Below are 24,656 nucleotides of genomic sequence, written 5' to 3'. Positions count from 1 at the left end.
ACACACACACACACACACACACAAACTATATTAAGCTTTCTGCTCTTTTGTTTAATTATTTTAAAAGGCAACAGAGCCCTCTAGTGGAAAAATAACAATAAAAATATTAAGTTTTTTTCATTGTCACTAAAATTCCATATACTTCTGGGTTAAAGGGTAAAAGGGAGTGCTAAATATAAAATTAATTTTATTCAGTGTAATCACAGCTCTAACAAATAACTAGTGTTCATAGCTTACACTAAGTTATAAAAGTAGTTATGGGCTAATTGAATTATTTTAAGTGCTGACAAGCCGTATTTCTAATACTACTTTGATAAAAGAATTTTAATAAATACTCGACTGAAAAAATACTGTGATCATTTTAAAATATACAACAGTATAAACCCATCAGTTGTAGGAACAATAGTGTTTATTGCTAGCCTCAAAAAATAGTATTTATTAAAATATAAATATATAAAAATAGTATTTGTCAATTTTCATGTTAGGAATTAAAAGGATTAGAATAAAACTTCCAATATATTCAGTAGATCCCCTGTGGATGGTTTGTGGAAAGATAAAGATGAGAACTGTACAGAATCAAAAGTTGTGCAGGGGTTCTTATGTAAAGAATGTATTATGTATTATATTACATATAATGTAACAGTTCATAGATTGATTCAACTCTGATTCAATAGTATTTGCATGCTACTATACAAATTAAGTTTTTTTAAACTACTGATATGACTTGGAAAGGGACTGCAAACAATGTTCAAAAGTCTGTATCTTTTATATGAAATTTTTTTCTTCTCCAAATTTCCCATTTTTATAGCAAAAAGAGCATGAAATTCATGATTTCAATAAGATTCATAAATGACGTTTCCAATTTCGAATACTGTGACTCCTCAAATTATTTGTACATGTGAACTGAATAAAACACTCATTATAAAACATGTTCCAATTTCTTAAAATAATTGTTTTTCTTTAAAGATGCACAATATTTACTTTGTCTCTAAGGCAGTAATTCTCAAATTGTTCAATGACATTTCAGTGTTTTTCCAGGTATGTCACAGAATGCTAAAAAAAACCAAACCTTTAAAATCTTAATTATTTTTAATTTACTTGAATTTTCAATACCTTTGAGAAGCAGTGAATTTGTACAACCATTCTGGAAGGCAACTTGGAATTATGCTAAGAAAGTGATTAAAATGTCTATACCTTTTGGCCAGATCTCATTGCAAGCTATATGACCCAAAGAGGTCAATGATAAAAAGAAATGTTTCATATATACCAAAATATCTATAATTTAACTTTTTGTAGTAGCAAAGAACTAGAAATAAAGTAGATATTCACTGACTGAGAAAAGGCTAAACCAGTTGTAGTATGTAAATGCAATGCAATTTCACTGAGCTGAAAGAACAAGTTGAATACAGAAAAGCGTGCATGTGAAGACTTGAATAAATTAAATCAAAGTGAAGCACAGAAAATACAGGAAAATAACACACCCAAAGAGTAAAATCATGAAAGTGAAAAGAACAACAATCAAAACTGAAGTCTGGGGGTGGCTAGGTGGCACAGTGACTAGAGAACCAGCTCTGAAATCAGGAGGACCTGAGGTCAAATTCAACCTCAGACACTTAACACTTACTAGCCATGTGACCTTGGGCAAGTCACTTAATCCCAATTGCCCTGTCTTCCCCGCTCCAAAAAGCAAAAAAACCGACCAAACAAAAAAAAAATGAAGCCTGTGAAATAGTAATGTCCAAGTATGGCCCCAAAAAAAGAAAAATAAGAAGAGGTCTAGCTGACCTTCTTTGCAGATATAAGATATTATGAGTGTGAGAAAATGCATTTATATCAGACTTTTCCAATGCATTGCTTGGTATAAATGAACTTTTTTTTTATATTTTTTTATAAAAGGAAGGGGAGAGGAGAGGCAAATTTTAGGATATTTAGGTGACAGAAAAAACAAAGGGTATCAACAAAAATTTAACTTTTTTTAATTTTTAATTTTTTTTTTTTGCTTTTTGGAGGGCAATAGGGATTAAGTGACCTGCCCAGGGTCATATGGCTAGTTTTTGTGTTAAGTGTCTGAGGCCAAATCCGAACCCATGTCCTCCTGACTACAGGGCTGCTGCTCTATTCACTGCGCCACCTAGCCGCCCCCAAAAAATGTATTTTAACAAATTCATACTATGTGTGTGTGTATGTGTGTATATTCATGTGTATGTATGTGTGTGTATGTATGTGTATATATGTGTGTATATACATATGTTTGTGTGTGTATCTCAGGTTTATTAGTTGCTTCAGGTTTAAAATTTGTGTGGTTAACTTACGGCAGGAGATGGGGAGAGAAGGAAATAGCACAAAAATGGAATTATTTGTTCTAAAAATGCTGAAAAATCACTATTTTAAGGGTAGAGATCCCTTCCCCACCCTAATTTACTCCATTATTCTGAATAGCATTTTTAAAAGAACGAATATATTCCCCATTCCCACTAGCTTAAGCAGAAATGAGTCCCATCAATACCCAAAATCTTAAATTATCAATATTTGAAGTATATCATTTTATCAGTATGAGGAAGTCCCAGTATAGAACTTGCCCCTACTAACCCACACCTAGGACTTAGGAGATAATAATAACTGGCATTTATGTCACTCTTTAAAGTTTCCAAAGTACTTGACATATATAATTTCATTTGATCTTTATATAACTACTCATCTTGAAAGAAAATGCAGATTTCATTACCCCATTTGACAAATGAGGAAAGTGATTCTCAGATAAGCAAAGTGATTTTCCAATGACAATGAAGCTCCTACATACATGAGATCTTCCTGATTCCATGCCCAGGCTGCTCTCCACAATGTCAGGCTACTTCCAACGATAATAAGAGCTACCATTTATATTATGCTTAGAGGTTTAATAAAGCCCTGACAAACAATGGGATTAAAGGAATTAATGACTTACTCACCACACAACTAATATATGTCAGAAGCAACATATGAATCCAGGTTTTTCTGACTCCAATCCCAGAATCTTAACTAGTGTAGCACAACAGCTCTACAGTGTACAAATTGGCGGGGTTTGGGAGGGGAAAGGGTGGCTGATTCTGCTTCACTTCTCTCTATATAGGATTCCAGTAAACAACTGGTCAGCCTGAGTTTCTTTTGGAATATCCTGCCCAAAAGAGCTCATGATGAGTGGTTTTGAAGCTCAGAGATATTTCAAAATAACTTTTAAAAGGTAATGGCATACTTAGGGTGGGGTGGCTGGTGGGGACCTCTAGTTATATTTGAGAAAGAAAAACAAAAATTAAGTCTGAGGAAAAAACAGAGAAGGAAATAAGGCTTAAAAAACATCTAAAAATGAGCCTATTTCTCTATAGGAAGAAAATACCTGTGGAAATTGTAGAATTCAAGGAAGACACTGATTATTCAGGCCCTAAGATTTAGGAAAGCATAAAGAAAAATATGGTAACATGCTATGTTTAAATAGAAATTCTATCATGGAATCTTAGTGACTTGAAAATTAAGCTTTGGAGATGGTCACCAATTCCCTAAATCCATGACTACCAATTTCAACACAATGCCCTTGAGGATACTTTACAAGGAAATCTATAGATTTACTCCAAAGCTCAGAAAGGCACTATTTTTCCCTCACTATTCTTCATGAAGATTAGCTGTGATGACTTTTTTCATAACATTATTTCCACTACCAAAAGGCCACCTATTTAAAAACACAGGGAATCAACAGCAGTAAAATGTATTAGACTACATAAAGATGACTGCACTTTAGTGGTATATATTAAGCTGACTTGTTGTGATTTTTTTCCATAAATCCTCAGGGTCAAAATCAAAGTCAGATTTGTGTATTGAATTCCCAACTACTGTTCTTAGCCCACAGTCTGAAAGTTCAAAAGGTAAAAGGAATTTTCATCATGACTAAATTATGAAAGCGATTTAGGAGCGAAGTTTTTAATGACCACTAGATTTTTCAGGTTTACTGTCCATGGAATAACAATCCTAGAGCTAGAAATGAGCTTACAAGTCAACTAGTTGTGGTTGAGGGTACAGTTGTTGGCCAACATACATCACTGCCCTCTTCTCCCTACCCACTTTGTCCTAGTTATGTGACCATCAGGATCACTCAATCAACTAATCAAGATAGATATGATCATTAAACCCACAGGAAGTAATGAGGTTACCAAGGGTGAGAGTACAGAAAGAAAAGTGGACCCAGAAGAGAACATTAAGAAACACCCATGTTAGGGACATAATACTGAGAAGGAAGCTGGAAAAGAGCATATATACAGATGGGAGGAAAAACCAGAAGGAAGAGATTATCCAGGAGGAAAAAAGAACCAAAAGTATTAAATGCATTAGAAAGATCAAGAGAAAAAGGACTGAGAAAGAGGATGGTAGATTATTTAATTTCTACAAACCTCTTCAACACTAAACTAAAGGAACCACACAGAGTAATTACAGCTAAGTCCACAAGAGAAAAAAACAGAACCACCCACTCTCCCCCAGCCCCAAGACAAAGCAAAAACAATTCACACCAGAGAACTTTAACACTTAGAATAATTGCTCATCACTCTAACCCATTCCTTCCAAATGTCTGGCAGCAACAGAAGTAAGAAAATTCAAGAGACTTATGCCTGGGCCCTGGCTCTAGGTAGAGAACCTCCCCCCATTGTCCCTGATCCCACAACTTAATTTCATTCTTTCAATCTATAAATTCATTTGAAGGCAGCTCATTCTCAAAGCAGATGATTGTGAACCCTACTTTACAGAAACTTTAAAACTGTGATTTTTACAATCACCCAAAAATACCCTGAGGTAAAGAAAGCTATTGATACAAAGACCAATATGTCACAGCAAAAGTTTCTCTGATGATTTTGGATGTAAAATTAAAAGTCTAAAAAGAATAAATCATAGGTTTGGGGACTGAAAGATTCTTAAGAGATCATTTGAGTAAAACTCTATTTTACAGATGTTTTTTATAAATGATGGTGGGAAGTAACTTCAAGTTATGCAAATATTAAGTAGTATGGCTGCGATTTCTAAAATGGTTATCTCTTGACTCTCAATAACAAGTTTCTTTCCAATAACACTACCAAAACAGTATTAATAACTAAGTGAAGTTGGTGGATAAAGAAAGAAAAAGGATGCCACAAATTTTACAAAAAAATAAATTCCTATCCCTCCAAAAAGCAGTGGTCTTTTAAATTTAATCTTACTATTGGAGCAAGAATAAGACCAAGGGGACCTACTAGTCACTCAAGGGGTTTTTAACATGAAGTATATCAAATGCAATTGATAAGCTATGTATGCTAATTAGAGAGAACTGCATGTTTTCTGGAAGGCTGATATGGAAGCAAAAAGTGAAACTTGAACTGGAGCAGACATAATATGATAGTGGCTGGGGTGAAAGAGATAGAGAATATCACTGTACAAGTTCATTAAAGAGGGGAAAAGGTCTAACATCTAACAGGAAATTTTCCACAGACACTGAAAAAAAAATTTATAAATAAAGGAAAAGTGGGTATCAGATAGAGGAAGGAGCAATGTAGTACTTACGGATTATGCCTAATTGTCTAGGTCAGGGATGGGGAACCTATGGCCTCAAAGCCACATGCAACACTCAAATTGTTCTGTGAAGTTCAGATTGAGTCAAAGAGTCTCACCTGAGGACCTAGAAGGCCACATGTGGCCTCGAGGTCGCAGATTCCCCACTCCAAGCCCATGCAAGGTATACCAGTCAAGATTAGAGTACCCATGGGGCCACTCCCTCAGTAACCACCAAGTGGGAAAAAGAAGCACCAAATGCTTACATCATAAAATGCCCAAGTTACTCTGTGTCGCTAGGGGAAAGAGAAGTTATAAGTAAAAGGAAAGATAGTAAGACTAAAGTAATCAATTTAAATCTAAATATAATATCCTTAGTAAGAAAGTGTTACATTATTTTTCCAACATTATACACTATAATCAGGTTAGCAGTACAAATATTTTTTATTTTTGCCTAAACTACTCAGGCAACTATCTAGTTACTTTATGTACTGCACAGACCAAATGTATTGATGATGAAAAACTTGTATTTTGAATTTGTTACCTACTACACCTAAACTATAAACTAGACAACATCTTTGCTGAATATTTAGTTTCAGGGTCAGGCCTCCATGATGATACACACAACTACTATGGGCTTTCGAAAGAAAGGTCATCACTGCAATGACACATTAGGTCCAAGTACAATACACAAAAATATAATTTCCTAGAAGAAGAAAGTCACTACACCAAACTTACTACAATTAGAATTTCTGAAAGTGGTTCTCATTAGAGCATTCTCAATCAATTTAAATACTGGCCTACCTATTCCTGAGTTAGCTCCAGTGACTATAACCACTTTTCCAGTGAAATCACGACCCTGAAGTATTTCCATAGCTGTAGTATTGCCATCATATTTCTGTCTGGTTGGTGGCTTCTTCGGGTTGTCATCAACAGTAAATGCCAGTCGTGGATCCAAGTATGTTGTTCTTTTATTTATGTGGCTGCAAAGAAAGAGGGGAAAATCATGCTAACCTACAGCAATGAGAAAAGGCATTTATATAAACAAAAGATTCTTTTTTTTTTTTTGCTTTTTGGAGGACAATTGGGATTAAGTGACTTGCCCAAGGTCACATGGCTAGTTTTTTTGTGTTAAGTGCCTGGGGCCACATTTGAACTCAGGTCCTCCTGACTCCAGGGCCTGTGCTCTATTCACTGTGCTGCCTACCTACCCCAGCAAAAGAGATTCTTACTATTGAGGGAAACCCTTTTTTTTTTTTTACATACCAAAAGTCTTACTAATTTCTTTCAACTTTAAGACACAAAGGTCCTTTAGTTCCTCTTCTGGTCTCTAGAAAAATTACACTCTTACCGAAAAAAGTAGCTGCCAAACCTTTACTTTAAGATTTCTTGGAAAATAGGCTTTCATATGCAACAACCACTTCAAAATCAGATTTTTCTGAACAGTGGTGTCAAAATCAAATAGAAATAGGATCCACTAAACAGAAAACTATATATTAACATTATCTATGTTTTAATGCATTTTTGTTAACTTTGCTAAATATTTCCCAATTAATCTAGTTCAGGCTTCACTGAGGAGTATTGTGGATCACATGTTTAATAACTCTACTTTAGAACCAAAAAAATCATCATTTAGAGTGGCTGTTTTTTGAAATTCTATGCTACTATAACTATAAAACCTACAGTACTTGGGGCGGCCAGGTAGCACAGCGAGTAAGAGCACCAGCTCCAGTGTCGGGATGACATGTGGATCAAATCCGGGCTCAGACACTTATTACCCACCCAGAAACACCTGGCCGTGTAACCTTGAGCAAGTTACTTAACCCCAATTGCTTAGGGGTGGCCAGGTGGCTCAGCGAGTAAGAGCACCAGCTCCAGTGTCGGGATGACCTGGGGATCAAATCCGGGCTCGGATACTCAGCACCACACCCAGAAATAACTGGCCGTGTAACCTTGAGCAAGTTACTTAACCCCAATTGCTTTAAAAAAAAAAAAAAACCTACAGTACTAAAATAGTTCTGACTTTTTACATAGCCTATATTCATTCAATACATATTTGCTGAGCACTTAATGTGAGCTCAGTAATGTGCCAGGTATCCCGTAGAGAAGCACGAGACATAAAATTAACAGTAATTTTTAAAAACTCAGATTATTAAATATTCCTGTGACTTATACTTGAAACTACATGGAGAAATAACTCCGTGAGCTGAGCCTTAAAGAAAAGAAAAGATTTTAGTTCAATTAAACAGTCATTTATTAAATGTCTACTATGTACAAAGCACTGACATGTTGGCAGCCTGTTCCAATCATGGATGGTATGCATAAATGCACAAAAGTAGAAGAAAGAAGGCAAAATTGGAGACTGATCAGTATTCCAGTTTGGCTAGATCACAGGTCAAGTGAAAGATTGAATTATAGTAGGAGAGAATGAAACAAGATTGTGAAAGGCCTTGAATATGGATTTATGTAGGTCATGCTTTATCAAGTATTAGGTAGCAATGTAAAAGAGGGACTACATGCTTACCCTATCTCCCTCAGAGGGTAGTTGTGATAAAAACATTTTTATACATCTCTATAAGCTTATAAATGAGGGGCATCTAGGTAGCGCAGTGAATAGAGCACAGGCCCTGGAGTCAGGAGGACCTGAGTTCAAATCCATCCTCAGACACTTAACACAAAACTAGCTGTGTGACCTCAGGCAAGAAACTTAACCCCAATTGCCCTACCTTCCCCTCTCCAAAAAGCCAAAATTAAAAAAACATTTTTTTAAGATTATAAATGAGACATTCCTATTATAATATAAAAAATTAATTTTCAAGTTGTCTTGATTAAAATTAAATGTCGTATATAAACCTTCAAATGATCATTTAAAAATGAGCTAATAATCAAATTATTTAATAACTAGATACATGAAATTTTGAATGACCATTCTAATAGAAATTTTTAAATTAATTCAATGTCATAAATATATTTGAGTTTTTTTCAAAATATGAACAATCAAAAAAATCTCTTAAAAATCAAACTATTAACCCTCATGAAACAGTAAATATGAATTTCCTTATCAATTCTTAAAAACCCTCACAAATAAATGGAAGGGTCTCTCTTATGTAACAACCTCTAAATAAAATCAAAAGATTCATTCCTTATGCATTTAACAAATTGGACAGAACCATTAACTACTAACCTATATTTCAAATATAGTTTTTCTACCAAAAAAAAAAAAAACTACCCAAATTGCTATTTGTTAAAAATAACAATAATAGCTTGAACTTAATATTTTTCCCTTTAGTTCTCCCTGATGTTTCAGAACCCATTCTGGCTAATAAGAATGGAAATTGATCCACAAGAAAAATGGTCTTCAGTAGGTAACTTTCTGGTAATATAGAGAAAGATCTGTCTAAACAGAGAAATTCATGTATGACCCAATAACTGAGCGATGACTGGCTAAATTGGAATAATATAATTACTATGCTGCAATTAAGAGTCTGCAATATGAGGAATATAAGGTAATAGGGAAACTTCCATAAAACAGTAGGAAATGAAGAAAGAAGAGGCAGATCATGAACTGATAAAAACACAAGTAGAAAGATTAAGAAGCAGACAAAAGTTATGAAAGACATTAAAAAGAATAACACATAGTTTATTGAGATCTGTATGTTGAATATCTTTTTGAAGATTAATTTATTGTATGCCTATGACTGTTTGTTATATTTCTTGTTTGTTAAGTTCATAATAATATTTTAAAATTAGTTAGTTGCTGGGACATTTAGTTGGCTGCATTATTTTGAGAACATAATAAATAGCTGGGAAAAATTTAAGTCATATATGGTTTAGGTTCTATATTCACACCACAATAGTAAAACCTAAGAAACATCTATCTCCCCTCCCCCCCAAAAAAAGATGTTTTATAATTGCTTCTTCTTTTCACCAATTTAAAATAATACACTTCATGGCAGAGTAACAGTTTTTAAAGCACTGATGTAACTATATTCTATATCTTTAAACACTTACTCAACAAAAAACACTTGTCCATTCTCATCAGTTTCTTGCTCCCATCCATAGGGCAGGTCTGAAACACAGAAAAGACTATAAGTCTTGCTTATAAAAAGAAAAAAGTCTATCATTCCATATATCAATAAGAAGGTAAAAGGCCAATGTTCATTCTCACTTCCATGCATTTGTTGATTTTCTTTCCATAATAAATGCCACTTTTCCTCCCCCTTTTGAGTAGCCTGATCCCACCTATCCCCACAAAGCTTTCCCTGATGATTCCATCCATCATTCATTTAGCAAAACTCTTATTACATTTGCTTTCTATGCCATATAACATAGCATTTTATTGGGTACTTGTTCTCTAATTATCTCATGTTTATAAATAAGACTTGTCCTCAGATTCCATTTCTTTTGTTCCATAAACCCAAAGTGTTCTACTTTCTCTCCAACTATCTAATTCCTATTCAGTCTCTGAGTTGCAGCTCAGCTCTCACTTCATCCATGAAGTCTTTTCTAACTATGATAATCTCCCAGAATGTGATTGAGAACTTAGAGCTAACAGGAACCTGAGAGGTCATCTAGTCCAATCTCCTCATTTTACAGAAAAGGAAACTAAGTGATTCGGTCTAAGATCAAGATAGCCAGTAGCACAGCTGGGATCTGGACCCGGATGATTTTTTTTTCCCATAAACTCATAGCATTTATTGTCATAACTACTCAACAGACAATTTTCATACCCTGCCTCATAACATCTTTTTATATGTGCCTCATATGCCTAATTAGCTTCCTTTAGAGCAGGGAATCTATCTTATGCTTTTATTGTATCCCCTTCAGGTCACAGCACAATGTTAGGCACATAAAAGACATTCAATTCTTGCTTATAAGATGAAAAAAGCTGAAAGATGAATATTCTAAGTGTCATTATTAAATGTAATACTATGGAATAAAAAGATATGATATTCATGTTATTTTAATATAGTCTTAAGGAACAAATAAGTTCCGAAAAATAATTAAAACTTGTCTATAATAGCTAAAAAATATGATTTGCTCTTTTCCCATAATTCTATAAATCACTTGCAGTAGAATAAGATCCTTGAAAGAAAACTGATTTTTATTTTCTCTATGTATCCTCTAGCAGCTACGATATTGCCTTGAATGTAGTCAAATGCTTAACAAATTGAATTTGATAGCTACAATTTTCAGACAGTTTACTCCATCAATTTTTCTGTTCTAAAATCTACTCATAGGGGGCGGCTAGGTGGTGCGGTGAGTAAAGCACCGAGGTGGGAGTCGGGAGGACCCAAGTTCGGTTCGGACCTCAGACACTTAACATCCACCAAAAAAAAAAAAAAAGCAAGTTACTTAACCCCAATCGCCCTTCAAAAGGCAAAAAAAAAAAAAACAATTTCTTAGGGGTGGCTAGGTGGCACAGTGAATAGAACACCGGCCCTGGAGTCAGGAGGACCTGAGTTCAAATCCAGCCTCAGACACTTTGAACACACTTACTAGCCATATGACTTTGGGCAAGTCATTTAACCCCAACTGCCCTCCAAAAAGCAAAAAAATTTTTTAAATTTTAAAAAATAAAAACAAAATCTCCTCATAGTTATAGCAACAATTTCCTGGACAACACTTTGCCCATGACAGGGTTGTTGTGTAATTGATACTTTACATATTAGTATAGTTAGCTATGCAATGAATAATCTAACAAATAGTACAAACCTCCTGCTACTCGTTTTCTTTTTCCAGTTTTCGGATGTTCCCACTGTGTCTTCTCTTCAGTATGGCTGTCAAAATACCCACAGCACAATTAAAAATAAGAATAAGTTCTTAAAAACAATAAAACCATTCTAAAACTACTCCTCTAGATGAATTTTGAATTTTGACCCCAGGTTTTACTACCTATTCTAAGTCTAAGATAAAGAATACTATAATCTCATCTTGAAAATATGGCTAAAGAGTCAATTTCCACACAAATTTTTTTGCTAGTCAGCTGCAAATATTACTTTTTCATGTATAAGTAGAGAGCTGCCTCCCTACTGTCATACCTATTTCATTATGGAACTAGAAAAAGTAAACAAAAAATGTCATTTTACTATGAGCAGATAATGAAAGGGTAGGTTCTGGTCTCCAGGGAAGACAGACTGAAGCAGAATGGAAATCAATAGACTAGGTTGGGGGAAGGGTAGTATTGATTAACTATTTGGGAGAAAAATATGATTAGGGAGAAAAATATGATTAAGGAGAAAGGGATCAGAAACTAGGAAGACATTATTTCAAACTCATACACTAAGAAGAACAGTGGATTTTGGGTCTGAGAAGCTAGATTCACATCTTAGCTTTTCAACTTACTAGTTAAGTTACATCAGGCAATCAATCCACAAATATTTATTAAATACCTACTATGTGCCAGCCACTGGGGATAGAAGTACAAAGAATGAAATATCTACTTGAATGAGGTTACATTCTAATGAGGTAGACAAGTACGTATAAAAATATACACAGCATAAATATTAAGCTAATAAATACAATTTTGTTGTTATGCAATTGTTTCAATAGTGTCTAACTCATCATGACCCCATTTGTGGGTTTTCTAGGCAAAGATACTGGAGTGGTTTGTCATTTTCTTCTCCAGGTCATTTTACAGATGAGAAAACTGAGGTAAACAGGGTTAAGTGACTTGCCCTGGTACACATCTAATATGTGTCTGAGGCCAGATTTTAACTCAGGAAGATCACTCTTCCTGATTCTGGGCCCAGCACTCTATCTCCTTCCCACCTAGCTGCCCTTAATAAGCACAATTACAAAGCAGTTAAATAAGATATAGTTTGAGGTATTGCTAAATATTAGTAGTTGGGAGAATCATAAAAGATGATGGTGCTTGAGCTGTATCATAGAGGAAAAGAGGGGCTCTCAGAGGCAGAGGTAAGGAAGGAGTTCACTGAAGGCATAGAGGATATCTGCACAAAGGCATAGAAATGGAATGTGGAGCATCTTACATAAAAAAATAGAGAAGGAAGTCTGGTTGGATGACTTGAGCGCAAATGGGCTACAAAGTTCAATAAGACTGGAAGGTAGAATGTGGCTAAACTGTGTTAGGCTTTTAAAGCTAAACAGAATTTATATTTTATCCTAGAAACCAAAAGAAGTCAGTGGAGTTGGCTAAGTAGGGGAATTATATGGTCAGATAGATATGAACTTATGAAAACTTAATTTGCACCAGGATGTAGGAGGGACTGGAGTGAAGGAAAACCTGAGACAAGAAAAAATTTAGGAGACTGCTGCAATAATCTAGCCACGAAGAACTTTGAACTTGAACTAGAGTGGCAGCGGTTGTGGTATGAGAGGAAAGAAGGGATCAGATGTAAGAGATTTTAAAGGTAAAAATAGCAAGATTTGGCAAATTATTACTATGTGGGGTAAGGGAGAGTAAGGAATTCAGGATAAGGTAGAGATGACAAAAGAGATGTATGGTGGTGCTTACAGCAGAAATAGGGAAGTTTGGAAGAGGGGAGGTTTTAGGAGGAAAGATAATGAATTCAGTTGTAACATGTTAAGTTTGCAATATCTCTGGGACATCCAGTTAAAAACATCCAGTAGGAAAATGGTGATGAGACTAAAGCTAAGTGAAAAGACTGGAGTTGGATATAGAGATCTGGGAGTTTTCTGCATAGAGATAATATTTAAAACAACAATATCTGATAAAGTTACCAAGACAAAGAATAGAGAGATAAAAAGGTCTAGCACAGAATATGTTAAGGAATCTCCATTTAAGTGAGAGTGATGTGGATTATGAGCCAGCAAAAGATATTGAGAACCATCAGTCAAACAAGTAAGAGGCAAACCAGAAGAGGATAATGTCACAAAAACCCAGAGTGGAGAAAGCATCCAGAAGAGGGTGGTCAACAAATGTAACAGATGGACTGAGAGGGATTAGGACTGAGAAAAGATCATCAGATTTGGCAATTAAGAGATATTTGGTAAAGTCAATAACCCAGTGTTCAACAAACTCAAAAACATAAATTATTAATGAAGAACTATTTATTTGATAAGAACTGATGGGGGGGGGGGGGGGGGGGCCAGGTGGCTCAGCCAGTAAAAGCACTGGCCCCAGAGTTGGGATGACTTGGAAAAGAATACATGCTAAGCCTCAGATCAACAAATACCTGGCAAAGTAATCATGGGAAAATTAGTAAACCCCATTATAAAAAAAAAAAAAAAAAAAAAGAACTGATGGGAAAACTGGAAGGCAGTCTGGTAGAAATTAAGCTTAGTTCAACATCTTACACCATACTCCACAATAAATTCATAATGAAATAGGCTGCCTTAATATTAAAAATCACATCTTAAAAGCCTTAGAAGAGAAGCAGGTCATATATACCTTTCACAGTTAAAGTAGAATATGAATTTTCAACTAAATAAGGATTAGAGACACTTCAAATTTAAAAGAGATCTTTCTGATTGATTGCATGAAATTGGAAAACTTTTGCACCAATGAAATTAATACATTTGTGATAAGAAAGGAAGCAGCCTAGTGGGAAAAAAATACATCAAAATCCTCAGATAAAGTTTTGGCATTTAAAATATATAGACAACTAACAGAAATACATAAGACCAAAAGCCATTTACCAACAGACAAGTGATCAAAGGATATGAACAAAGTTCTCAAAAGAATTTCAAGTTTTTAACAAATATTTGAAAGAATGCTCCAAATCACTCATTAAAGAAATGTATATCAAAACAATTCTGAGGTTTTGCCCCATACCTGGCAAATTGAAAAAGATGACAAAGGATAAAAACAGTCAATGTTGGAGGGGTTATAGAAAGATATGAATGTCGTAAAGAACAAGACTGGCACCAAATAAGAGATAAAAGACACTTCTCCCAACTTCTTGGCAGGAGACATTGGTGAGGAATAGGTCCACAAGTATAGAACATTGTACATATTGTCATATTGGGGCTTTGGGGGAGGTATTGAAAGATTTTGCTGGGTTTTTTTCTCTATTTTCTTTCTTTTTTTAAAGAACTCTGTGTTTTAGGGGAAAGTTCTCTGGGTGGTTGTTGTTCTTTATTCTCTGAGAGGAGAAGGAAGATAGGGGAAAATTTAGGCAATGAAAAAACATAATAATGAAAATTTATTATTTTAAAAAGAGTTTAATGATAGCTGTGGAGAGAACAGTTTCAGTACAGTAATGAAGTCAGAAGTCAGGTTGTAAAGGGTTGAGGAGTCAGTGAGAAGAAAGGTAGAGGAAGCCTCAAGTCCAGACAAGTTTTTCAAAGACTATGGCCCAGAAAAGAACAACATGCTTAACCTCTAAGCCTCACTTTCCACACCTGTAAAATAAGAGTTGCTTTAAGTAACTGTAATATTGATGAGATTTAAGATCTTCCCAGACCATTAACAGGTGGAGCCCATTAAGGGAAGCTTACTTAGAGAAGGCTTGCTTGTAGGAAGGCTTTCACACCTTTTGTTAATTTGTTGTGATGCCTTCTGGCTCTGAGAACTGTATATACACTGAGTTGGTATTTTGTTTTGGGGGCTCACTTATGAGAAGGTCCTTGTGATTCCCTGATCAAGATTCTCAGTGGTCATATGTTCAAAGCTCCCCTCCTGCTCAGATGTAAAGGGTCACTTGATCCAGAGATGTGTGTAAAGTGTATAGTTGATTAAGGCAGTCAGAGCCCTGTCTTTTGGTCTTTATTTCTCTGCTTGCATTTTCTCTATTTGTATTCTCTCTGAAGTTCAGGGTGCTGAATTTTCCCCTGAACTACTGAATGTAATTAGAAAAGATTGTTGACCCCTTAAATAGCTATCTTTTCTAGTAAAGCAGATCTAAGAACCCATGCTAGCAGCCATCCTGGTTTTGCTAGTGTGGTGGCCACTACAGTAATCTCCAAGGTCACTGATTCTCTGATTCTGATAGGTTTATTTGAATCTTATGTCTATCAAACCTCTAATTTACTCCATTTGAATAGAAAACTCTCACAAGCTGAACTAAATGACAAGTAAGAACATAAAAACATGTGAACAGCAAGAACAATCAAGGATATCAAGGGTGAAGGTGTATACTTAGAACCTTATACTTCATGAACATCAAACAGCATCACAAAAAATGAAGCTGACCATATCTTAAGGGAGAGAAAACAACTAGTTAATGATTTAGGAGTTATATAAGAATGAACAGTTGGTATACAGTCAGACCACTGAGTAATTGGAGCAAAAGTCAAAATCAATATCAAACTAGAAGAGATAGATGATAAATGCAAGATAACAGGCATAATTGCAACAGCTCCATTCTGATCTATTATGATAAGTCATATTTGCTCTCTCCACCCCCAAGAAATGGAAATTACTGTAGAAAACAAAGAAAAGTCAATGACTTTTGACCATCACCATTTCTTGCAAAATTTTAACAGATGAAGAAAAATCACAACAAAAAAGAGGCTAGAAGAACTAAGAAAGAACCGAAGCCATCAAAGAGTTTATCTCGTTGGCAAAAAGAAAGAGATTCAAGCCAATAACAGACTGGGTTTAGAATGTGATTTCATTTATAAAACACTACAGAGGATGGTGAAAGATTACAGATAAGAATCATAAAATAATAAAAATCAGTGTAGAAAAAAGACAAGGAAGCTTGGAATGAGGCCCAAATGAACTGTATCATCCCAAGATCATTCAAAGATAAAACTGTCAAGGTGACAGCCAACAGAGAAAATGGACTAGGTTTGTCAGCATTTCTATAACAAACCATTTCTATCATCACTGACAACAGAACACCCCACAATTGGACCCTAACGACACCCTAGTCCCCAATGTGCTATACAAGATACTTATGGAAATGAGATTAGGAAGAAAGACTGGACCCAAACCAAGTAGACAGCAAATAAATATATTTTGGAGGTGGCACAATCTTTTAAACACTGAAGGATTATTTTATAAGATAACTAAGGAAAGAGGGATATATCCCTCACCAAAAAAAATAGAAAAAGTCAAAGATAATATTTTTACCCAAAATAAGATAAGACTACAGTATGCCCACTTTCTCATCATTATGAAATTTTTCTAAGAATGACAAATGTATTTAAGGTAATCTTCGATGAAAATATGAGGAGGGGCAGCTAGGTGGTGCAGTGAATAGAGCACCAGCCCTGGAGTCAGGAGGACCTGAGTTCAAATCCGGCCTCAGACACAACACAAAAACAAGCCATGTGACCTTGGGCAAGTCACTTAACCCCAACTGCCCCTCCAAAAAGAAAATATGAGAAGGAAACTGGCAGGTTTGTACAAGCAATTTTCTATAACAGACAACATTTTTACATTCACACAATTGACTGAAAAGTACAGAAGATATAAAATACTTCAACAACAAAAAAGTATTTGAATCAGTAGAATAAAAACACCCTTAAAGGCTTTCCTCTAACAAGAAACCTCTCCTGCATATGTTCATCATATAAGGTTCTTTTTAATAAATTCATCAAGCATTTATCAGTATCAAGCAAATCATTAAGCAAAGCAAATAATAGATAAATGAAGGTCAAAGGAGTTTACCATTGTCATGGAGGCTGTCCTATAGAGGAGTTATATGGAAGAGGGATTCTCTATAAATGGTGAGATCCTCTAGTTCAGGTGTTCTTAACCTTTTTTTGTGTCATGGAAAACTGTGAACCCCTTCTCAAAATGTCTTATTTATTTAATTCATAATTGAAGGAAATTATAAAGTCCAGTTAATGGTTAGTAAAATTAAACATGTAGTTTGTTTTTTTTCCCATCCAAGTTCAGATATTGAAATATGTCCCTTTGGGTCAATGGATCTCAGGTTAAGAAGCTTCCCTAGATGGTCCCAAGACCCGGAACACTACAGGACTTTGCCAAAGATTACACAAGAATTTAGCCTAATAACTCATTCAAGAAAATTAAATTAATAAAAAGTTCCTATTGTCTATCCAGTCTATGACATTCAGATAAATGGCCAGGGCACTAAGTTAGTACAATAGAACCTCAGTTTATGAGTAACCTGGTTAATGTATGCTTCACTGGATGAGGAAAATTTTTTCGCAAAATTTGTCTTACAGGACAAACAAAAATTCGCAGTATGAACTGATGGATCTGCATGAAGCACAACACCGAGAGGTTGCAGAGGATATCTCATTTGAGAAGGAGGTTGAGAGGTCAGAGGAATCCCTCAGGTCAAGTGAGATTAGGGAGGTTTATCAGATGTGGGGGAAAGCACAAAATTCTGTTGAAAAACATCATCTAAATATGGCTGTAGCAATGAGAGTCACAAATATTTTTAATGATAATGCAATGTTATATTTCCATGACATTCTGAAAAAATGTCAAAAATAAGTGTCATTCAATAGATTCCACTTCAGAAGCGAATGTAAAGGAAAAAATCAGTGAGTCAAAACATGAAAGTGATTCAAAAAAACAAAATATAAGGCAGTAGTGTTAGTCTTACTTTTAGTGAAAGTAGCATAAGAGAGAACATTCACAATGTTGAAATCCCTGATGTTCTTATGGAAGGAGATTCTACTTCCAAGCAATAACCCTTCCTCCTCCTCCCCCTCTTCTCCCTCACATCAGTCACGACTCTTCTCAAAGGTAAAGTGCAGGTTAATTTGTTTTATTTTCAGTTTATATATATACTAATCATTGCTATTGTATTTCAGGTGCAGTAGGGACAAAAAACTTACTTAAAATTATAAATAATTATTTTTATATGAATATTTTTGGGGATGTGGTACCAATCATCTGACTTTACATTATTTCCTATGGGAAAATTCACTTTGCAATACGAACAAATCTCATGACAAACAGAATCTCAGAATGAATTAAACACGTAAATCAAGGTTCTACTGTACATCAACGCATATATGTGGACAGGTACTGCAAATGGAAAATGAGTTGAGCCCAAACCTAAATGAGAGGAAGAAAACAGACTGGAGAAAATGGCACAGTGTTTTCAATGATCTAAAGCTAATCCTCAGCCTCAAAATGCATCTTTATAACATAAATGTTCTCCCACTGATGCTATATGGTTGAGACTCCCTGAACATCCCATTCTCCAAAAGAATCAAAGTTATAAATGACCTAAAGTGTGTTGTCAGTTACAAGTGAATTGTAGCATTTTTCCAATAGCTAATAGGCCAGAAGTAATATAAAAGATACCACTGAAATGTGTGAGCTAAAAAGGTGAGCTGGTCACAGAATGAGTAAGGAATAACAAACAAAAAGCTTAAGTGCTACAAAGGTACCCATGAAATGTAAAAAGGACTATGGGAAGTGCTCTACTACATTAGGCTAATCCTACATGGAGGATCTATGGGGTGTGGTGAAGAAAAAAATGAGAAAACATAAATGGGTTGCAACTTGAACCAATATCACAGATCTACTCAAGTATCCATGATAGTTTGTGTTTAAATAAAACTTTCACTGAATCATCAGAAAGTGTCTATAGATATGAACAGTTCCTTTAAGTTTTCCCTAGTGTTAAGCTTGCATAATTTAAGAGAATGTATAATGCTAATATTTCAATGTAACACATACTCTCCTAAAAAGTTGAGTCTTTCACAGTTATAATTTCACTAAGCAGTGGCTTTTTTTCTGAAAATCTTATGTCTTTTTTCTACTTAATAATATTTTAGTTTTTCAAATTACATGTAAAGACAGTTTTCAACATTCACTTTTATAAGACTTTGAGTTTCACATTTTTTTTCTCCCTCCCTCCCTCCCCTCCCCAGTCCCCAAGACAGCAAGCAGTCTAATAGCAGTGACTCTGAATAGAACAAATGGCTAAATCATGCTGCTACAGTGATAACTACACCAGATATAACATTTTATCATGGGAAATGAAAATACAAGGGTCACCATTAAAATAGCAAACCAGAGTCTCACAAAGACTTAATAAAGATTAATCAACCATATCCAACCATCATTGAGAAGTACTAAGATATTAAGAAGTTTTTCATATACATATATATATATATATATATTTAAGTGGAAGGTAGTAGCCTACTACTATGAGGTACAGGTTATTAAACCTGGAAAGGTGGGGGAGGCTCAAGGAAGAATGCCCTATTCTCTTTATTTCCTAGCAAACATTCTACAAGAAAATGTGTTCACAATTTTCTGCCTCTGGGTAGTTATTTTATTTCAAAATACAAAAATATTCAGCTTTCTACTTTCAAGGAGAAATAATTTATCTGACATGAATATGAGCTAAAATTACTCAGTGTATGATTTAGTTTACCCTCAACCCATAGTTATTTCATTTGTATTCTCTTCTGGTAAGCAAAGCTCTCCATCTGTGCATGCTGTCATGTGAAAATTAAATTGCTAATTGCATATGAACCCCTATAAAATCAAACTATTAAAACCATGGCTAAGCAGACATAGCTTTCTTCTACTGTAAAATGGGAATAGTAATATAACCAACAAATGGGAGCAGCAGCATAGATACTCCAAAAACAAGAGATAATTAAAATATAATTGTTTGTAGTTAGCTTTGGTCACCTTATATTTATTCTGGGAACAGATTTCTCTACCTGTGGTTTTACTAGGCTATTATCAAAATTAATTTTCACACAACTAAAAACCTGAAGGATAGGAAAAAGTAGACCTGGGTCAGAAAATATATCCTGAATAATCTACAAAATGTTTTTTAATCTACAAATAGAATATTAATTTTAATTGTTAAAAATTAAAATTATAAGTATAAAAATCTAAAAGCCCTAAAAATAGTTAAGATTTCAGCATCATTTTCTGAGAAAAAACAATCTGCATACATTATATCATTTCAATCTCACAATAACTATATCAGGTATTTAGTAAAATTGCTATTATTCCCATTTTACAGATGAGCAAAATGTACTTCAATATATTAAATCATTTATTCAAAGTCACATGTACTAAGCATCCAAGTTAAACCTCTAATTCAGGTTATAGGATCACAGATCTAGAAACTGGAAGGGAACTGAGAGGCCATCTAGTTCAATCTCCTTCTTTTACACATAGAGAAACTGAGGCTTTGAGAGACCAAGTTACTTACTTGAAATAGCACTGGTAGTATCAGAGATTTTAACCCAGATCCTTCAACAGGAAAACCAATGCACTTTCCTCCCTGCTGCCAGAAGGCTAGTATACTGGGAAAAAGCTAAGGAACAAGGATCAGAAGGCCTGGGTTTAAGTTTTAACTTGGCCACTTACTAGCCTTGTGACCCAAGGTAAGTCACTTAACCTGACATCTTTTTAACTCTTCTGTATAATGTGGATAATATTTTGCCTTACTTAGTTTGCAGGATTATTCATAGTATCATGGATTCAGAAATGGAAATGATATTAAATATCTAATTCGATCCACTCATTTTTCAGATGAGGAAATTCATCTGAAGTTTGAGAAGCAGTTAAGTGACTTGCCTAGGGTTGCAGTTATTAACTAACAAGAGCTGAAACTGTTGCCTTAAATCTAGGAATTCTTTAACCTGAGATCTATGAAATTGTTTTTTTTTTATATTTTGATGATAGTATTCTAACATAATTGGTTTGTCTGTAATCCTATGTATTTTCTTTTATGCCTTTAAAAGCATTGTTCTGAGGAATCCAAAGGCTTCTCCCAACTGACAAGGGGGTCCATGATACAAAAAAGGTTAAAAACCCCTGTGGTAGGAGAAGCATTTTCTATATAATAATGTACTACATAAATGTGAGTTATATTACTATTTATTATGGCAACTTCAAGTCCCTATGTCATATAGGTTCTAAGAGATGCTAACTCCCTGCCTCTGAGATACTGTAATGATAAATGAAAATGACAGACCTCTAAATTAAGCCCAGTAGCAGAAAGCCTTCAAAAACACAAAATGTTTCGGGGCTATTTTTTACTGAATGGTACAAAGAACTTTATTATAACTTATACCTGGTTTTGAAGATCAATAGATACTTAAAATCAGTAGAGTTCTGTTTACCTTTGTTCTCCTTGGGATACAATGTTTCACTTGAAATTTAAAAATGTTTGGGGAAAAGATATGTTTGTATACACACATCCTAATGATCCATTTTCTGTCAACATGGCTTCACAAAAAAAAAATCTTTATTTCAATTACTCTTTTGTTCTTTTTACAGCAAAAGCTAGGGGTTCTAAAAATAATGTGTTCTGAAGACAGTAATAGTTATTCCATCTGATAGGATGAATGTAACCACTATGTGGCTACAAAGTATTATCTAGGTTTCTTATTCCTTTATAAAAGTCAAACTATCCAGTGAAAGTTTAGGGAGCTACTAGCTGATTTATTAAAAAATAACACCTTTTTATTACTTTAAAGAAACAAATGGTGGTAGTGCCATGGATGCAATGAAAAGGGTTAAATCTGGATTTAAATCCCGCCCATACTAATTACTATCAATGTAACTGGATAATTCTCATTCTCTGTGCTCTTTTTCTTATCTGTAAAATGGCAGAGTAGACTAGCTGACCTCTGAGGTCCTGCAAAGCTGTCATTTTATGATCTTACAACTTTTTTAGGCTGAAAGGCAGCACAGTGAAGCCAGAAAAGACCCACATTCAAATGTTACCTCTGCCACTGAATCCATGACCTGAACAAATTGCCTCACTTTTGCTTACCTGCACTGGTAAACAGTCTCATCATCTGGGAGTTCTCTGTTTCAATTAAATTTCAGGTTGCATCCCTAGCCTTATGACTTTACATCAAAATAAAAGGGTAAAGGAGCAGCTAGGTGGTGCAGTGGATAGAGCACTAGCCCTGAAGTCAGGAGGACCTGAGTTCAAATCCAACCTCAATATTTGCTAGCTGTGTATGACCCTGGGCAAGTAATAACCTCTAATGCCTACTAGCCCCCTCAAAAAAAAATTTTTTTCATCATAAAAGGGTGACAAATGAAACTCTAGAGGACTGAGGAAACAGAATCTACATTGTTCTTCCAACATAAAATAACTGGGTGAAAAATAGTACCAATTTAGTATTTAGGTTCACACTAAGAATTCCAAACCATTGACAGGAAATATCCTTGTGAATAAGGGAAATTATTAATTATAGCAAGAATTCCCCCTAACCAGTACTGGAAGGCACCCTCTGAGAAACAGGGAAAGATGGGGAGATGTCCCCCTGACTTCTAGTCTGTACATCCAAGTCAAGCAACACAAAGGGTAGCCTGTTTATTCACTGATTCCAGAGAAACGACCCTTCAGCCAACACTTAAAGAGAAGAAATTCTTTCTAAGTTTGGGACAGGTTACAACAACAGTTGGAAAAGGAAGAAGTTGACCTTGGGGGGGGAAGAGTCCTCTGAAAATCCCTTTTCATTCTGGTAAGGTTTTCTTCCACCTACACCAAACCCGAGGTGGAAGACACCATGGACTCAGGAAAGGGGATCAGTAGGCATTTATGAGAAGTTATAGATCTGTGAAAGCATCAGTGTGGAAGATTAGAAAGAAGACTAAGCAAGAAGTCAGAAACCTGACTTAAGGGTCCTAATTCTGCCACCATCTAACCATGTGACCTTGGGCAAGTCACTTCCTATCTCTGTGTAAAAGGAGGGGGTTGGATTAGATCCTTCTCTCCTACTGTTCTTTGATTCTATGGTGTTATGTGACAGAATGACAATGTGTATGACAATCTGGTTACACTAATACGCTCCTTTAAGACCACTTTTAAATTATCTTTGTATCTCTTCCAAGAGAGTTTTACACAAAGTAGAAGGCTCAGTGCATAGAGCCCTGGGCCTGAGTTCAAATATGGCCTCAGACCCTTGGGCAAGTCACTTAACTACAATAAGCCTCAGTTTCCTCATCAGTAAAACGAGAATAATAAATGCTGGTAGCCTCAGCTCCACAGAAATGTCATGAAGCTCAAATTGGACAATACATCAAAGCCGTATGGAAAGATAGTTAATTTCAAGGCGAAGGGATATGACGGTGCCCACGCGTCGCTGTGAGACAGCTGTGGGAATGCCTATCACGTAAAAGGGTGTGTAAGACTGTATTTGCAGAAGGGAGGAAGTTTCTGAGGGAGCACTGAATGAGAGTGGATCACAGACTTGGAGATATGCCTTATGTGTGCCAGTAAGAGCAGTCGCAGAGATTCGTGCACCAGCGCGTGCAGTGTGAGGGGTGACTGTGCACAGGTGTGTGTAAATGCGTGTGAATATGAGCAGCCGTGTAGGCATGTGCCCTAGGGTGCACAAGTGGGCAAGGGCTCCCGGGCGCTGTAGAGTGTGAATGTGGGAGGGGGGTGAGTGGTCGAGCAGCCGTGTGCACAAGTGTCCGTGTGCGAGTGTGCGGGCTTCCGTGGCACACGTGCGAGTGTGCAGTGTGAGTGCGCCGGCGCTCAGGGGCGGCGGGCAGCCCGACAGCCCGGCACCCGGGTCCGGGTAAGGGGGAGGGGCGGAGCGGGGGCCGGGGGCTCTGCGGGAGGCGGGAAGGGTCGGTCTGCAGGGGCAGGCACACGGTGCGGCGCGAGGACCGGAGGTCAGAGGTCGGGCGGGGGCGACTGCCCGGCCCCTCCAGCCCCTTACTTGGCGAAGTACACCCAGCCGTCCTTGGTGGTCCTCTCCTCCCAGCCCGGTGGCAGCTCGTCCTCACTGTCAGTGTCGTCCAGACCCGCGTAGCGCAACGCAGCCATGGTGGGAGAGAGGAGCGCTGCCTCGCCCGGCAAACTGCTACCCGCCTGGGCACTGGAGCACAAGCGCAGGCAAACCCCCCTGCACGACGCCGGCTCGGCTCCGCTCGGCTTCGCTCGGCTCCACTCGCCGGCGCGCGACCCGCCGCTCCCCTCACCCTCCCGCGCTCCCGCGCTCGGATGTTCCGGCTTCCCTCGGAGTCCGTCCACCCGCCTCGCTGCAAACAGGCATGCGTAATGCCGCCTCTCCGCCCCGGGCCCAGCTGAGCGACGTCGAGCTCTGGGAGGCGCCTAAGGAAGAAGGGGCCGGCGGACGAGGAAGCGCCGAAAGAAGAGCTATAACCATGCAGAACTACAAAGATTTTATTTGCCCTCGTTCCCCCCGCCCCCGCTTCTTTTCTACCCAACTGAAATTTCTGGTGACTGAAACGAGAAGCCAGGCAAAAAGCGGCGGGTTCGGAACGAAGACGTCACCACGATAACGCA

General features: G+C 36.5%; 1 protein-coding gene across 3 annotated transcripts in view; it reads right to left on the bottom strand.

Moving 5' to 3' along the window:
- The window catches only part of WWOX (WW domain containing oxidoreductase), a 1,292,857-nt gene extending 1,268,515 nt beyond the window's left edge, over positions 1-24,342 (bottom strand). For all 3 annotated transcript variants that reach the window (XM_069085869.1, XM_069085870.1, XM_069085871.1), the window contains exons 1-4: positions 24,067-24,342; positions 11,260-11,324; positions 9,556-9,613; positions 6,349-6,527 (exon numbers count right to left, since the gene is read on the bottom strand). In XM_069085869.1, the coding sequence (XP_068941970.1) occupies positions 6,349-6,527; positions 9,556-9,613; positions 11,260-11,324; positions 24,067-24,173 (409 nt within the window). In that variant the 5' untranslated portion in view covers positions 24,174-24,342. The remainder of the gene's footprint in view (positions 1-6,348; positions 6,528-9,555; positions 9,614-11,259; positions 11,325-24,066) is intronic.
- Positions 24,343-24,656: the final 314 nt, after the last annotated feature.

This window comes from Petaurus breviceps, unplaced genomic scaffold, assembly GCF_028583685.1.
Source record: "Petaurus breviceps papuanus isolate PSGF00001 unplaced genomic scaffold, PetGlider_PUasm1.0 176, whole genome shotgun sequence".
NCBI lineage: Eukaryota > Metazoa > Chordata > Mammalia > Diprotodontia > Petauridae > Petaurus > Petaurus breviceps.
The sequence above is the reverse complement of the archived record's forward strand: the minus strand, read 5'-3'. Positions and strand labels throughout refer to the sequence as shown.